Genomic DNA, 15,804 nt, shown 5'->3' on the forward strand with positions numbered 1-15,804 from the left:
AAGTACTTACCCGGTAGGCTTGTCCACATTATGCCGGCATAATTATTTTGAACATAATAGCGAGGCATGAGCATCGAGAATTATGCCAGCATAAATACATCGGAATTAGGTACAATCTCGAAATTGGGATTCCTGATTTGCTGTGGAGAAATATACGTGACAATCGATTGCCCCAGACCTCACCACAGGAAACGGATGTGGCCACGTGGGGCGAATGGGAGTCTGGGACTTATATTTTTATGTAAAAAATGAGTGATCAGGGGGAAAATTTTTGAGCACAATACTGGGACTTTTTGAGCATAAAGAATTAGCATAATAGTGAAAATTGTGAGCATAATGTGGACAACCCTATTACGCGGACGAGCGTCGTTCAGCTGTGCATCCCGCACTCCCCAGTCCTTTTGCTTTCCAAGTTCTATATGTAGTACTGGGAACGAAATACCTCAGTTGCCATAAAACAATTTTGTGGAGCGGGCTACGAAGTCGAAATGACGGCAAAAAACGCTCTCGTTTTCTTCGTTGTTCTGTTTGTTTTGGAGGAGTTTTGTCTTCATATAACGGTAAGTTTGGTTGAGAATGATGAAAAATCTAGCTGGATTCCTTGGTCCATTTTTTTTTTCGTTGCTTAGCAATAAGCTTAAGCTTAACTCTCGATTTTTCCCATTCTAAAGCAAATGCACCTTTGTCATTTGCACTTGATAAATTTGATGTTCTCAAGCTGTTAACAAGCAGCTATTATTGGGAAGCATGGTGTACTTAGACGTGTAAGAAGGGAAGTTTCATTTTACTTTGACTTCCTTTCACACCAATTACTAATAGCAACCTTCTTAGAGGGTGGCAAAGGGGTGTATTGAAAATTGCGTTTCATGAGGTAAAACAAAGGCCATTTCACATTTCACTCGAAATAAAAAAGACAAGTCATGGTTCACGAAAATACTCTTTACCACCCTCTTTTTGGGGAAACCTTCCTGGGGTGGGGGGGGGGGGGGGGGGACGTGGGGGCTGGGTATTAAGTAATTTTGCTAGCCTAATCGGTCTGTGAAACAAGTTATTCATGTTAAATAATACTAAGCTCTATCTGGTTCTTTCTGAATTAATATATTTCAAAATGATGCTGTTCAGGGCTTTGGTGGTTATGAGCCTGACTCCATACATCAAAGGTCTCGCAGAAGTGTCTATGCAATGTCTGGTATGTATTATTAAGATGGATGCTGCTTTTCTTTATGATTGTTATTAATTTTACCCTAAACAAATAATTATTGTAATTTGTGATAATCCGTATTAGTATCTACTAAAACAGTGGATAGCGTTGAACATGCACGCTGATTGGCTACTCAAACTCTGGATATCCTTTGCTATTCACCTCCGAGCAACTCGCGCAGAATTGACGCCTGAAAATGTTGTAATCTTTGCAGGAATAATTGAGTGAAACTCATCTTGTGCTATATATTATCTCACTGTTTTAGTATATACTTAAAACAACTATTCACCTCAGCGTTGGTGGCTAGTGGTGGATGTTTACCGAGCCACAAAGCGGCGAGGTAAATATCCACCACTACCCACCGGCACTGAGGTGAATAGTTGCTAATTAGCATAAGTTGCTATGATATATGAAGGGAATCATATATTGAACTGCGGACACAAATTCAAGTGAAGCTATGATCCTTGCAGTTATAAACGCAATTTTAGCGATTGCGTAGAGAGGCCTGAAAAATTCAGGCCTGCAATGGGGTTTGAACCCATGACCTTGCGATGCCGGTGTGATGCTCTAACCAACTGATCTATGAAGATTTTTGGAGCTGGTCATTTGTGGGTTCTAATGAAATGATATATGAAATGAATCATAATATTGAACTGCAGAATCCAATACGAATTCAAGTGAAGCTATCATCCTTGCAGTTATGAATGCAATTTTAGCTAATTGCCTCTACAATCTCTGTGGGAACGGAATTTTATTTTTATACACTCAGTTTCTTTGGTTTTAGTTTTAAAAAAGTATTTTTTGGCTGATTGTTGTGAGAGTGAAACCTAAGAGGACCCCAAATGTGGTGGAGAGAAAGGCTAGCCATTTTTTTAGTGTTAGATTTCCAGAAAATGCCCTTGAGAAGTTAAATTTGCAATGCAATGTTATGTTAAAAATGAAATGTATGATGGAATTATTTTCTTAGGCAAACCCCAGCCGTCTCATGAATATCCTCTTGTTCTGTTCTCTGGTGTGGATTATGACAGCACCTATGACAATGGTTATTACCAGCTGCTGAAAGAGAATGAGTTTATAGTATGGGGCAGGACAATAACTGATGAGCAACGGGAGTTTCGTTATAGATCAATCACATTAATGCCTGGGAGAACACTTAAATTTAAAGGTAATTTGTGTTACTGTTGTATTGCATGAAGTTCATTGATGGCAACTTTCTTGTGTGTCGTAATTTGCCTACATTTTTGGCTGCAGGAAGCAGTTTATCTTCAGTTGGTGCAGCAAAAACAATGAAGCAACCATCACTTTACTTAAAGTGGTACTACAACCAAGAAAACAATTCTTTTTTTTCTTTGGATTTCAAAACTATGTTAACTAAACACTAACTGACCCAAGTTTTAAGTTTTGATTTTAAAAAGACACCTGTTTATTTTAACTGGAATTTTCTTATTTATTGGTCCGCCATTACTAACTTTAAGATCTTGAGAGAGCTGGGTCGAGGAGAAAATAACGTCAAAGACTCACTAGTTTAAGAATGCAATGCGTGTATACGCGGCTGAATTAATATGCAGCACGGGAGTTTCAGGCTTTCAGACTTTTAAACCCGTGTTTTGCATAATGTAATAAATTGCGTTTACACGCTGAAATTTTAAGCTAGTGAGTGAAGGACATCATTTTCTCTGATCCAACCCTCTGAGGTCCAATCGGCCAGTTTTGAACGTGAGTAATGGCGGACCGTGAAATCCAAAACTTACACTGAAAATAAACAGCCTTTGGATAAAACTCAAAGCTCAAAATTTTGCCAGTTAGGTGTTAAGCAAACATGCTTTCAAAATCTGAAGAAAAAAAGGAAATGATTTTTTGATCATAGTACCACTTTAACAATGTTTATAGAAGGTCATGATAAAACATCCTCATGCTGCCAGTTTTGCAGGCTAGAAGTGCAGTTAAAATAAGTGTCTCAGGACACGAGTCATAGCAATCAGTCCATTACTTTAACAAAATCAATGTGGTTTGAATTCATGGAGCATGGTCTTAGTCCTCCAAATGTTATCTGTTATAGACTGCTTTCATAGTGTCAAGTAAATAAAATATTCTATTTTAATCCTTTCTACAATCGTGGGAGTATCAAGTATTTATGAGTCAATGAATCAATGAGTCAATCAGTTAGTGGAGTTACCCTAACCCATAAAATGAAAGCTAAAATTTCAGAGAGTGCCTAGGCCTACCGGTAATCACTGAAACGAGGGCTTAGGCTTAATCAATAAATTATTGCTATATTGACTGTGAGTCTCATTGACTGACATGACTCATGAGCCATTGACTTATTGACCATAATCCATTTGAGTCATAAATAATGGGACCTCCAATCGTGGACAAAACTCTTAAGAAATGACCCTCGCAAGCGCTTTCCAGTTGTAGGCAGACAATTTCAATTGACTCCTCTCCCGACTCCCCCATCTCAATGTTCTTTTCTGGGGGTCATGAACAGTTTCCTGGAAAGCAACACTTTTCAAATCAACATTGGATAGGGGAAGGGGGAAGAGAAGTAACTGCTGTGGAATTCACATGGAAGAAATAGTGAAAAAGTCCTTTTTGTTGGTTTTTGTACAGTTTTCTTAACGAGTTTTGTGGAATTCACCATTATAGCCTTGTTAGTACAAGCAAATTTCAAAAGAAGTTTTGTTGCAAAGCGAGGGCAGTAAGTCTCATTACCGGTATCATAAATATAAAAGACCTGTGGTTGTCATTTACAAAAGTGGTCTATAGACTTCTTGATTGAATTTGTTTATTCTGTTACAAGTGATAATATAATAATATCTTTTCCCTTTCTTTATTAAATAAATGGTAAAAATTTGCATCAAACAGCTCAATTGCAATGGTTTGACGATTCATTTGAAATTGGCTACCACACACTGTTTTGTTGAATTTTAGCTGAGGTGCCTTAAATCATGCAGTTGGGTATTTTGTTGCATCATGTATAAGTAATAACTAAGTGTTTTGATCATTGGGATTTATCCAGGCAATTGTAGTTCTGGAAAGGAAAGTTTTCTCCAAAATGTCCTTGCAAATAGTCCCCTTTCCCCAGGGTATGAAATCAGCATAGCTGCCGTGACATGATAAACAAGATAAAAGGATAAAGGCTGCAGGTGAAGGGGTTTTTGTTGCCATGAAGTTGAGTTTAATCTCAGACTGTTGATCAAAGCATTGATGGATGCATCAATGTCTAAATGGAGGGAAACATCAAATTAGTTATTAGTTAATATTTAACTAAATGTTATTAGTTTATTGATTGAGTAATCTCTTTGCAGCTGCCTTTTCAAGTGGAAACAAATTCTACTCATCGATCAGTAACATTACAAATATCTCCAACATCCATCTGTGGATGTTCAACAATCAAGATGTTGGTGGTTCCTCAGGCATCTGGTACACACAGTGGCTGCATTGGGAGATGGACTTTGCAGTTAAAGTGGATCCATGTCCAAATTGCACAGCTCCTGATTGCGGTGGAAGAACCTGTTATTTTGGTACTTGTGGTGTGGATAACGAGTGCCAGTGTTTACGAGGATATTCAGGAGAAAATTGCACTGAAAGTAAGTACAGTGTAGTACTTTTGTAAAAAAAAATTTACAATACTTTGTTCACGATGGAGGTGTGCATAGCCATCAAATGAAGTTTGTCCATGCATTGTACTTATAAATAACCTGAGCTGAAAGAAATAATTCAAATGAAACATGACATGGTTGAGAATTCCAACTGGTAGGCAGGAACCAGTTCAATGGCTGTACCAGTATTTACAATGCCTCTTAGAGGTGACATGATGGTGCAACCTTGTAAGAGAAATTGAGCCATTGGTCAAAGGGGAATGGAACCTGACACATCTTCATGCCAATCCAACGCCCTGACCAGTGGGCCAATTACTACTCCTGAAGCGGTCTAGTTTCCATTCCATAATTAATTTAAAGGGCAAAGTAAAGAAGCTTCCCTGAAAAACACAGCAGTATAATCAAAGCTTGAGGCTTGTGAGGATGTATGTAACTTCACAGAAGCCAGAAATAAAGAAGCAGGGAAAAAATTCTCCATTCTAATTGGCTACTAGAAAATTTATTTCGGGTAACACAGTGCAGAAAAGTGTCCATTCAGGGCAAGAGGTAACATGAGTCATGGCTAATAATTCATGCAAACCCACATATAGAGCACAAACCATTGTTAACAATGATGTAATTATTGTTAGCTATTGTTTATTTCCATATGTGGTGATTTGTGCTAACATGAATTGTATGCCCAAGCCGTGCATAGTGATTCATCAAATTATAATGAAATATGTCATTCATGCTACGTGATATGCTTGTGTTACTTCTCCATAATAATTATAAACTACATACTAATAGGTACAGTTGTATCACATGATTTTTCTTGTGCAATTTGGAATAACTAAGCACTTGTAACTTCTTTCAAAGGCCACAAATCACACTTGCCCTACCACATGTGCAATTTGTTGGTCTTTGAAAAAAATTTCTCAGGCTCATTTATCCCAAATTGCCCTCAAAATCATGTGATTACCTTTTAAAAATACACTGTGTTGCAATACACTAAGAGACCCCTTCAGGGGAAGGCAAACAATTGGCTGTTTGCCAAGCAAGGCTCACTTAAATACTTAGATTTATGGGACCGACAGGCATAAATTCATATGATTAGCCAAAGCTAAATTTGAACCTGGATTATGAGGCTTGAATAATTCATGAGGCGAAAATGTGTGTCCTACACCAGCAATGAAGCCACAATAGGATTAGTGTTCCCCAATCTCTCTGAAAACTGAAGAGCCTTTTTGCAGTCGAATTATGTATTATGGACCTGCAAACCCAAGGCCCTTGCTACTGGTAGTAGGTCATGAATGCCTTGTCCAGGTTTAAGAGAACATTGCAGGTGGGTATCCAGTTTCACCTGTAAAAGTGTTTCACAAAGATTTCAATGTTTTTAACATTGTATTACAATTATTACATTGCTTTGTCTTCATTAACAGTTACATTCTTCTTGAGTAGAAGTAAGTTGATGAATACCACACTTTAGTCTAATATGATACTATTGATATTTTTTATTGCAAAGTCTGGTGTCTCAGTTTGCATTCGTTTAACTTGTATTTCTAGACTGACGCATCAATTTCAATTGAAATACTGATTTGCCTCATCTATTTTGTTTACATTTCACAGGACCAAGTGATAAGCTTAGCTATCCATCAATTCAGTATCCGCTCATTTTATTCCCAAATGCATACTTCACTGGAACGCCACATCAAGTTGCACCAAACACTTTTGAAGTATTTGCTCAAAACACCCAAAGCCAGCTGGTCTATTCATATAAATCCATGCGTGTCTTGTTCAGAAGGAAAGTGACCTTTTCTCGCGTTGATCACAATGTACAGGTAGATATTCCAATTGGGGGAGACATTGAAGATCTTCCATCTTTTATGATTATGAACGAAGAAGTTGGTGATGAATTGTGGATGAACTATTCCCCTGCCATTGAACTGAGTTTTTCTGTCAAGGTGGAGAATGTGCCTGCATGCACTAATTGCAGTGAAACTGGAGGTTCTTGCTTCACTGGAAGTTGTATCTGTCTTCCAGGGTACGGTGGAGTTAACTGTGACGTGTAGATTATGTTTAAGGTGGCTCTAACCTGCTTGAATACTTTGAAAAGACATTCTCTTTAGAAAGATTGGCACTACACACCATATCACGTAACAGCAATGCAATAATTGGTGTATAAAGCACCAATTATTGCTGAACAAGATGCGGTAATCATTGTGACGTAATAAGTTACCTTGGCAACGGGAAAGCCTAGCAAAGCACCCCATATTTTGGCTTTAGTTGATCATATCTTTCAAACAAACTCGGTAACCCTCATTTTTTATTGCTGGAAAGTGATCAGATGGCCAAGATGAAACTTTCTGCAAAGTTTAAAAAAATCTGTGCTGCAGAATCAGAGCCACCTTAAAAAAATCACGGATTTAAGGTGGCTCTGGATCCGCTGTACAGAACTTTTTTAAACTTTGCAGAAAGTTTCATCTTGACCTTCTGATCGCTTTACAGCAATAAAAAAATGGGGATGGTTGTCACCAGGTTTGTTTTTGAGATATGTGCAACGAAAGACAAAGTAAATGGTGTTATTACAATACAATACATACTTAATTGACCGCTTCCCATAGGGGCTTTTCAGGGCAAATGAAACACAACGAAACGACGAAACAGAACAACAACTGTTAAGAATCCCAACTGGCCGGAGACAAACCAGTTGGCTATTTACAAGTGCAGCTGGGAAGTTGAACCAGGGACTACCAGGATCAAATTCAACGAGTGGTTAGAGCGGGTCTTGAACCCGGGATCTCTGGATCTTAAGGCAAGCGCCCTAACCACTGGGCCACACTTCCTCCTTCCTTATTTCAGGGCTTTCCCGTTGCCACAGTGACTTGTTTCTTCATCTTGTGACCGCTTTACTGGTATTATTACTTACTAGTTATGACCGCATCTTGTTCAGCAGTAATTGATGTTTCTTATGGTACCATAACATTGCTAATAGTGCCAAACCTTCTAATAAGAACGTTACTTTAAAGCTTTGAAACTGGCTTGAGCCAACTCAAGATTCTCACTCACAAGTATTGATTGGTTAATTGCTGGGGAGGTAAAGCAGATATACGACGTCATCTCAAAATATCATCTTGGCACTATCGTAAATAGGCGAATCGTCCTAACAAAAAGTTACTCGAAGCGAGAACTTCACAAATTTGCGTAATTAGGGGCAAAAGCAGTATCTTTGCACGCTCTGCACATGCGTTTTTCATTTTTGTTCATTTCTTTGCTGTCGTCAGCAAAACAACAACGTGAAATAGCCAAATTTGAAGTTAGCACTCGGAGATAAATTCTCATTTTCTCCCCTAAATTTAGCGTGACTCGTATCAGTTTGTTTCTTGAGGGACTGCCACACCGTTGTCGTGTTGAAAAACTTGGAATAGTGGCGGATTGATTACAATAACGCGAATCGTCGTAGTTGCTAAAGCTCCTAGAACCCTCAGATGAGCGAGTTTTCAATCGAGTGTCGTAAAACGAAAACCAAAGTAATTACTTTGGCCAATCAAAAAGGACGGAGAAAGAGAAAGATCGGCTTTCAAAAACAAGCGGTTGGCAGTTTCGCAAATGGCTTTTCGGTCCCGAAAAGTTTTTGGGACTTTCGAGAAACGGGCAACTGGTTGGTTGAAAAAGTGGCGCGAGAACTCTGAACCAATCACTGAGTGAAGTAATCATAAACGAATGCAATTCGCTAATTACTTTCGACACTCAATTGAAAACCGCTTTAGTGCGCGCGCTGTGGTTAATAATGGTCATAGGATTGATTGGAGTGCAATTTGGTCTGTAATCATACGAGTGATTAACAAAATCGGACGACTGCGTAGCGGGAGTCCGATTTGTATAATCACGAGTATGATTACAGACCTTATCAACAAAGGGCAAAATTACTGAGCGCTGATAAGCTGAGACACAGGGTATTTTTTCTTAATCGAGGGCATTTTTGGTAATCAAGAGAGGGCTTGATTACCTGTCGACTCGGGCAATTTTGGAAAATTTCCAAAACACTCGTGCAATTAATCCTTAATAGTACGAGGACTCATGTGATTACCTATACGAATTGAACGACACGAAGTCCTGTTACCAATTCATCATAACCATTACAATTTCCGAGTAAACAAAATTAATGCATTCCTTTTTCCTTGTCTAATGTTACAAAGTTGTCCATTTTGGAAAATCTCCTGTTTGGTAGGGTAAGTGGTTGTTGCTATGGTTATATGTGATAAATTCTGTGATTGGTGGATTAAGCTGAGTGCACTTAATATGATTGGCTAATGCAACTGTCCGATTACAGCTAGCTGTCCAATTTTCACTGTCCGATTTCCACCCTACACAATAATTAGTGAAAAATAAAGTAGTTAATGCGCCAATCAAATTTGAGAAAATTGTAATGGTTATCATTAGATAAATTATGGGGCCGTATTCAAGAGCGGCCCGCTAAATTTGAAATTTTGATAAAACATTTTCAATGTCGTCAGTTACATAAACTTGTAAAACTGTTTGAATCTTGCTAGCAACTAATTCAAACAACCAAGAAGATTTCGTTTTTCGGATTTTGGCACGGCAATGTTTGTGGGAGTTGTTCAAACCTTCCGCTTGACTTCAACCTGAGTTTCCCTTCTCGCGCGGTCGATTACCACAAAAACATAATAAACATCTTATTGACCTAGTTTTCTCCGTCAGGTTACGGATCCTCGTTTTTCCCGTTGATTTATGGCCCAAGCGCGGAAAAACACTCGGTCCGTAATTTTACGGTACGGACCTCGAACTCGGTTAGCAAGAGGTAAATAAGAACTTTTGCAGCTCATTTGTAACATTTTTTAGCAATTATTTAACTAGGATATATTTATGGCTACAGTTTTCGATCCAAGTCTATGTAAATACAATGTAAAAAGCGCAGTACAGTAATGTAATGTACAATGTAAAAGCGCAATGTAAACACAAAGTTATTAAAATAACTTTTTGTTATAACCGAGATAATTTTCTTTCATTAAAAATTACATACTCAACAGAATATTGCGTTTCGGATTGGTCAATAGGGAATTTAACTGATCTACGACGGCGACGTCGACGAAAACGCCACCTCAAAATAGAACTTTGCTCTAGTAAAAGTCTTTCGCGATTATGTCATCTCGTTCGCGTCGTACAATGTGGGCGAAGTATCCTAAAAATAAATTGGTATGAGCAGTTTGCCTGAAAATAAGGAATGAAAGATTCTCTGTAGCGTGCTCACGTTGTCGTCAAAACCTCAAATTTGGTGATTACACGTCGTCGTTATGCAGATTACCGCAAAAATATGAGCTAAAATCCGTGCTGCACGTGGAGCACGATCATTTATGCTCTTTTAACCAATGATATTATTGTTTTGTGGCGATGTCGTAGTTGTAGCCGTCGCTGTTTCTTAAATTCCCGGGAATTTAAGATCTACGACGGTCGACGAAAATGTCACCTCAAAATATTAATACTTTGCGCTATCATAAGTCTTTCAGCGACGAAATAGAAAACGGGGCAAAAATAAATAATTTACTTAATTAAATTTTTGTCTTATGGTTGGCAAAGCAAAACGATCTCTTCCTCAAATGAAGGGTTATCCTTCATTGTCAGTTTGCTCCAAATTAAGTATTATCCTTCATTTTTCGAGATTGAATCAAAACGATACACCGTCGCGTTACCTAAGGAAAGATATAGAATCAACCAAAATTAAAAGTGAATTCTTGGGACTTGAAAATTAATTTTTGGATTTTGGTAAAGAAATGCAAAATCCATTTGTGGATTCATTATAATTCGCATTTGGATTTTTCCCGGAGCAAGGCAGTGTTGCAGACTCTTTTCTATTTCTTTTTAATTGATTTCGGAATGTTTAAAATTATGCAGTTTTTTTCGGAGCTTTATCACCCGCCCTCCGTTCGGCGGAAAAGAGCTTGGTTTTTTCTCTGATTAACTTTTCAGTTTTTTTTTTACAGTAAAAGCCACCCTTAAAAAGCAAAACAAGAGATGTCGTCTACTAGAAACTCATGTTAAGAATGCCAGCAACATTTTCTCCCCACACCAAGTGATCGTTTTATCAGACTTGGGTCTTTCGAGATTCAAGTCTTCGGTTTTCTTTCCTGAGGGAGGGGGGTTTATTCATATGGGATGTTGACGGAGGTTAAGCTGGACGTTCTATGATGGGATGTTTTTTTCCTTTAGTTCGCCACGCAGAAATAATCTTCCGCGATTACGATGTTTTCATCTTTGATCTGCGACGATTATTCGTTTTGATGTCAACCACGTACTTCTATTCTCTGTTTTCGAGTTCCCCATAATATACTTCGTTTGCCCCCCAAATTTTGCATAAACTATTGTTTTCAAATGCTCTTGGGGACACTGCATATTCCCAAGAGCATTTGAAAACAATGGTTTATGCAAAATTTGGATGGCAAACAAAGTGTATTACGGGGAATTCGAAAATAGAGAATGCCGTTAATTTGCTTCCAATTCTTAATCATATGCATTTTTGTATTTTGTGAAGTTACCGTTCTGCTTTGAGTTTGGAAATAAATTGCCGTTACCTCTGCGAGGTTTACACGACCAACATTTGTGTCCGAGTTATTATATTAGGGAAATTAAGCAACAGTGGCGACGCCAAAGAGAACGTCACAAATTTACATATTCAGTGGACAAAAACAATAGCTTTGCACCTTCTGCACGCGCTTTTTAAACTTTTGTCCATTTCTTTGCCGTCGTCAGCAAAACAACAAGGCTTGAAGTTGAACGTCAGTATGTGAAGATAAATTTTCATTTTCTCTCCTAAATTAAGCGCTGCCCATAACGCTTTCCTTCCTGAGGGACTGCTACACCTTTGTCATATTAAAAGGCTTGGAATAGTTGCAAAGTGATTGCAATAACGCAAATTTATGTTCTAAGATGACGTTCTCATTGCCGTTCCCGTCGTCGATGCTTAAACGCCCCAAGGGAAAAAAACGAGACGGGGGGCATTTACCATTGCACGGACTCGGAAATCTGGTTGGAATGGAACGCTCGTAATGGTACAGGATTTTTCCTGTGTGGCGTTTCGCCAAGCCCGAGTCTCTCGCGGTTCGAAGAAAACAATGACAAATGAAAATGGCGGCTGCAACTGCAGTGTCGAATGGCGGGAAAAGAGGCCAAAGTGAGCCGGGTCGAGTAAGAGTTTACAAATGGTACAGGATTTTTGCTGTACCATTTGAATTTCCAACCGGAATTTTCGGTTTTTGTTGACAAATGGTAAACGCTCGGGGTTCTACGTCTTCTGCATGGAAGCATTAGAGTTAAGTAAATGCTTTCACAAGCTCTTCAGCGTCATTTGCGCGACATTTATTTCCTTTATCCTTGAATGTGAGCATACTACTTTTATCTTACTCAAATACTGACGATACTACAACTTGAACGAACGTTTACTTTTCTCAAGAACGACAATGCAGTCGTCAAGCGTGCGCAAACGCAAAACTCAAGGCTTTAATAGCCAGACAAGCTTATTAAATATTGGTGAATTAAGAGCGGTTTTCAGTTGTAATTTCACGATTTCGTTGTTTTGCATAGGTACGCTTGTTGAATACTTTAATTATATGATTTCGGCCAATCAGAGGCGAGACAAAACCCTTTCGCACTTCTTTTCCCGCCCCTGAAGTCGGTTCATGATTGGTTCCCTCAACGTTGTCTGTGACGCGACTGATCTCGTTCCTATTTCGCAAAACTAAACTGAAAACCGTATGACCGGAAGTTGGTTGCATTTTCACCTTTCCGGTGTAAAAATCATTCATTACACAGGTGACAGACAAATTGATCGCCTACGAAAGCGGACGTATTTCCGGCCTGCTAACAAGTTGACCGAAGTAAAAATAATACTGGAATTTACATTAACTGAGTGAGAATACATAAAATTCTCAATTAAAACAATTTACAAATGGATTGACGATTTGTAAGTTTGCCCAGAACAGATTCCTCGTAAACCCCATAATAATACTACGAGCAAGGTAAAAAAAAGGGGACATTTGAAGCGTCAATAGGCCATTTTCGAAATATCAAATATTCAGCTTGATAGTGAGGCAGTGAGGACAAAAACAATAGAAACACGTTGGAATGAATGTGAAAAATATTTGCATATCAACCACTTGCCTTTGTCTTTGTCCTCACAACCTCTTTTTCAAGCTGAATTTTAATACATCGAAAAGGGCCTATTGTCACTGTATCCCAGAGATTTAAAAGAGGATGGCTGGTATTGATTTAGCCAAAGGCTTGTTAGGACATCCACAAGATGACCAGCCTCTATGAATGTCCAGCCGTAGGGAGCCAATGATTTAAAGCTATGCGTCTTCTTCTTATGAATTTTCTCTCGGACCATCTATACCTAAAATAATTTCTCTCGCCGAGCACTGCCAACTTAGAAAATCAATGCGTGATGCCTCCGTCAGAGGTAGACAAATAAACTTTCTCAACAGTAACTAGTTTGGTTTTATATAGTTTCACTACCTTTGGCAAACATTTATTTTACTTGACTTCCTGAAACAAGCTTTTCCCCAATGTTAGAAACAGCTTGCTTTTTACTGTGATATTTAGCTGTAATATACTGTCTTTGATAAACTTGACCACACCATGATGTGCAGTAAAATGAAAGATATGAAGTAAAAGCATTACCGGTAGTCAAAGAAGTAAAACATTTCAGTTACTTTGTCAATCACAGCCAAATTTCAAGCAGGAAACTGTGCCTTCCTTCGAAAATGAATTGTCAGAGCCAAAATATGAAGGAGGGAAGATGAACACACACCTTGGTGTCTTTGAACATCCGATTCCTTCATTTTTTGTGTACAATTTAAAACAGTTTGGTACAAACCAGTAACCAGTAATAAATTACTAAAGACATACAAAAACTTGATATGATTTTCCCAATTCTAAGGAAAGAAGCCATTCATTACAAACATGATGAACGTCAGTGTCTTGGCTAAAAACAATCATTCATTTTAACTTTGCCTTTCCAGCTTATTTCTTGACAAACTCTGTAACATGTGTGGCCAAGCTTTACGCAAAGATCAGCAATTTATCAACCAACTGTCCATGTACAAGGCTACTACTGATTTCAAAATTCTTATTTACAAGATTGTATAATTATTACTTCCACAACTGGTGACTCATAGTTTGGCCAGACCCCGGCATGAGACCCACTGGGTACCCACCATAATTCATACTGTTTGGTGATGGACCAGTTGTGACATACTGAGCATGCTGCTGCTGAGGAAATGACATGGGCTGCTGTGATGACATCCAGCCATTTTCCATCCATGGCAAGCTTGATCCAAATGCACGCTGTCCACTCTCAACATAATTCATACTGTTTGGTGCTGTACCAGTTGTGACATACTGAGCATGTGGCTGAGGAAATGACACGGGCTGCTGTGATGACATCCAGCCATTTCCCATCCCTGACAAGCTTGATCCTAATGCACGCTGTCCACTCTCAACATAATTCATACTGTTTGGTGCTGTACCAGTTGTGACATACTGAGCATGTGGCTGAGGAAATGACATGGGCTGCTGTGATGACATCCAGCCATTTCCCGTCCCTTGCAAGCTTGATCTAAATTCACCCTGTCCACTCTGTATGTTTGCCCGTTGAATAGCCAGTTTTTTACATGGCAACTGTTGCATTTGCTGTTGAGCCTGTGCAAGGTGAAAATCAAAGAATACAAGTTAGTTTTGCTTGCTTGGGTCCTAAACAGCTGTCTTATAGAACATCCACAAAAGCATAACTCATTAAGAAATTATTAAGAAAGACATTAGAGAGATTTAGCATGGCGTTTCCGTGGGACGGGAAAAGTCAAACGGCAGGCTGTTGCTTGGGATAGAAGCATGAAAATTCTGTTATTCTAACTTTTGTCTCTCATTTTAGAGGTTGCGCGTGATTTGTAGATAACAGGCAAAAAAGGAGCTAAAATCAGACCTGTTTCTTCGATTTTTGGCAAAACGCAAATTTCAGTTTCATGTTTGCCGTAAACGCGAAGCTAAATCTCTCTATTATTGAAAATTCTGACGGCACAATATAGAGGCCCATAAACGGTTATGGGATTGATTAGGATATTTTCAGGGTCTGGCAGGAGATTCTAGTCATTCTATCTATGTCACTCACAGTGCTATCTACCGGTACCTTTTGCTTAAGTTTAGTTTACTATAATGTACATTTGGAAGAGTAAGACTACATTTTTCTCCTGTTGTTAAGTAAGAGTACCCTTTCCCCGGTGCCTGGGGCCACTGCACCGCTCCAATAATCACAGGAAAAATTGGTAAATTCCCAACCCGGTGTCTAATTTTGTTTCATCTTGGGAGATGAGAATTCCCAAATTCCAAAGTTAGGTTTTTTGGGGGGTTAAGTTGGGTATGGCAATTGCAAAGAAAATCAGGTTAATCATTGCCAATGAGTATTTCCTAAATTAGACCCAAAATCAGGTTTTTAAAAAATATGAAACTGGGGATAATTTGGGTTGACATGAGCTGATTACTTCCACTATGGGACTACTTTGAGTAAAAATCATCCCAATGTGGATCAAACCTGGGAAACTGTGACCCCAACAACATTATTTTGTTTGGGGTGTATTTGGGGCAATGTTGTGGATTTCATTAAAAGCAAGGATCCTGGCACAATTCCCAACAAACCCCCTAAACCAAGGAATGTTCTGGGATAACATTGTGCATCCCAAACCTAATTTGGGAACCAATTCCATTCTGAGTCTATTAAATTTAGATTAATGTAAGTTAGGCATACTTCATATAGCCAATATATAAAGATTTCAGTTATAGGTTTGAAATGAAGCATAATGGTTTTAACCTACAAGTAGCATTTATCTGTGGTTACAAATGGTGAATTAATCAATTTGGTGCTTGCTTTTTACAAATGTATTGTGTTTAATTTGTATTTTGATTGAATAACATATTGTTTAACAGTTTTTACTTCAGGGGCATGTTACATGTAAGCCA

At 38.6% G+C, this 15,804-nt stretch overlaps 2 protein-coding genes across 2 annotated transcripts in view; one reads left to right on the forward strand and one right to left on the reverse strand.

Annotated features, from left to right (window-relative positions):
- Nucleotides 1–437: 437 nt before the first annotated feature.
- LOC138045378 (uncharacterized) lies at nt 438–9,789 on the forward strand. Its single transcript, XM_068891856.1, has 5 exons — nt 438–560; nt 1,123–1,189; nt 2,169–2,366; nt 4,510–4,791; nt 6,409–9,789. Exons 1-5 carry the CDS (start codon nt 489–491, stop codon nt 6,849–6,851), a joined length of 1,062 nt encoding a protein of 353 aa, XP_068747957.1. The 5' UTR covers nt 438–488; the 3' UTR covers nt 6,852–9,789.
- Nucleotides 9,790–12,131: 2,342 nt separating this feature from the next.
- The window catches only part of LOC138045379 (uncharacterized), a 14,228-nt gene continuing 10,555 nt past the window's right edge, over nt 12,132–15,804 (reverse strand). The window contains exon 3 of the mRNA XM_068891857.1: nt 12,132–14,493. Within this exon, the coding sequence (XP_068747958.1) occupies nt 13,945–14,493 (549 nt within the window). The 3' untranslated portion in view covers nt 12,132–13,944. The remainder of the gene's footprint in view (nt 14,494–15,804) is intronic.

The sequence above is a fragment of the Montipora capricornis genome, chromosome 4, assembly GCF_036669925.1.
Source record: "Montipora capricornis isolate CH-2021 chromosome 4, ASM3666992v2, whole genome shotgun sequence".
In the NCBI taxonomy this organism is placed as follows: domain Eukaryota; kingdom Metazoa; phylum Cnidaria; class Anthozoa; order Scleractinia; family Acroporidae; genus Montipora; species Montipora capricornis.

Excerpts from the sequence above, each read along its gene's own strand:
- LOC138045378 (XM_068891856.1), top strand. The coding sequence starts at position 489 with ATGACGGCAAAAAACGCTCTCGTTTTCTTCGTTGTTCTGTTTGTTTTG. Across the intron at positions 2,367-4,509 it reads GAGAACACTTAAATTTAAAG|CTGCCTTTTCAAGTGGAAAC; the intron begins GTAATTTGTGTT and ends ATCTCTTTGCAG. Across the intron at positions 4,792-6,408 it reads AGGAGAAAATTGCACTGAAA|GACCAAGTGATAAGCTTAGC; the intron begins GTAAGTACAGTG and ends TACATTTCACAG.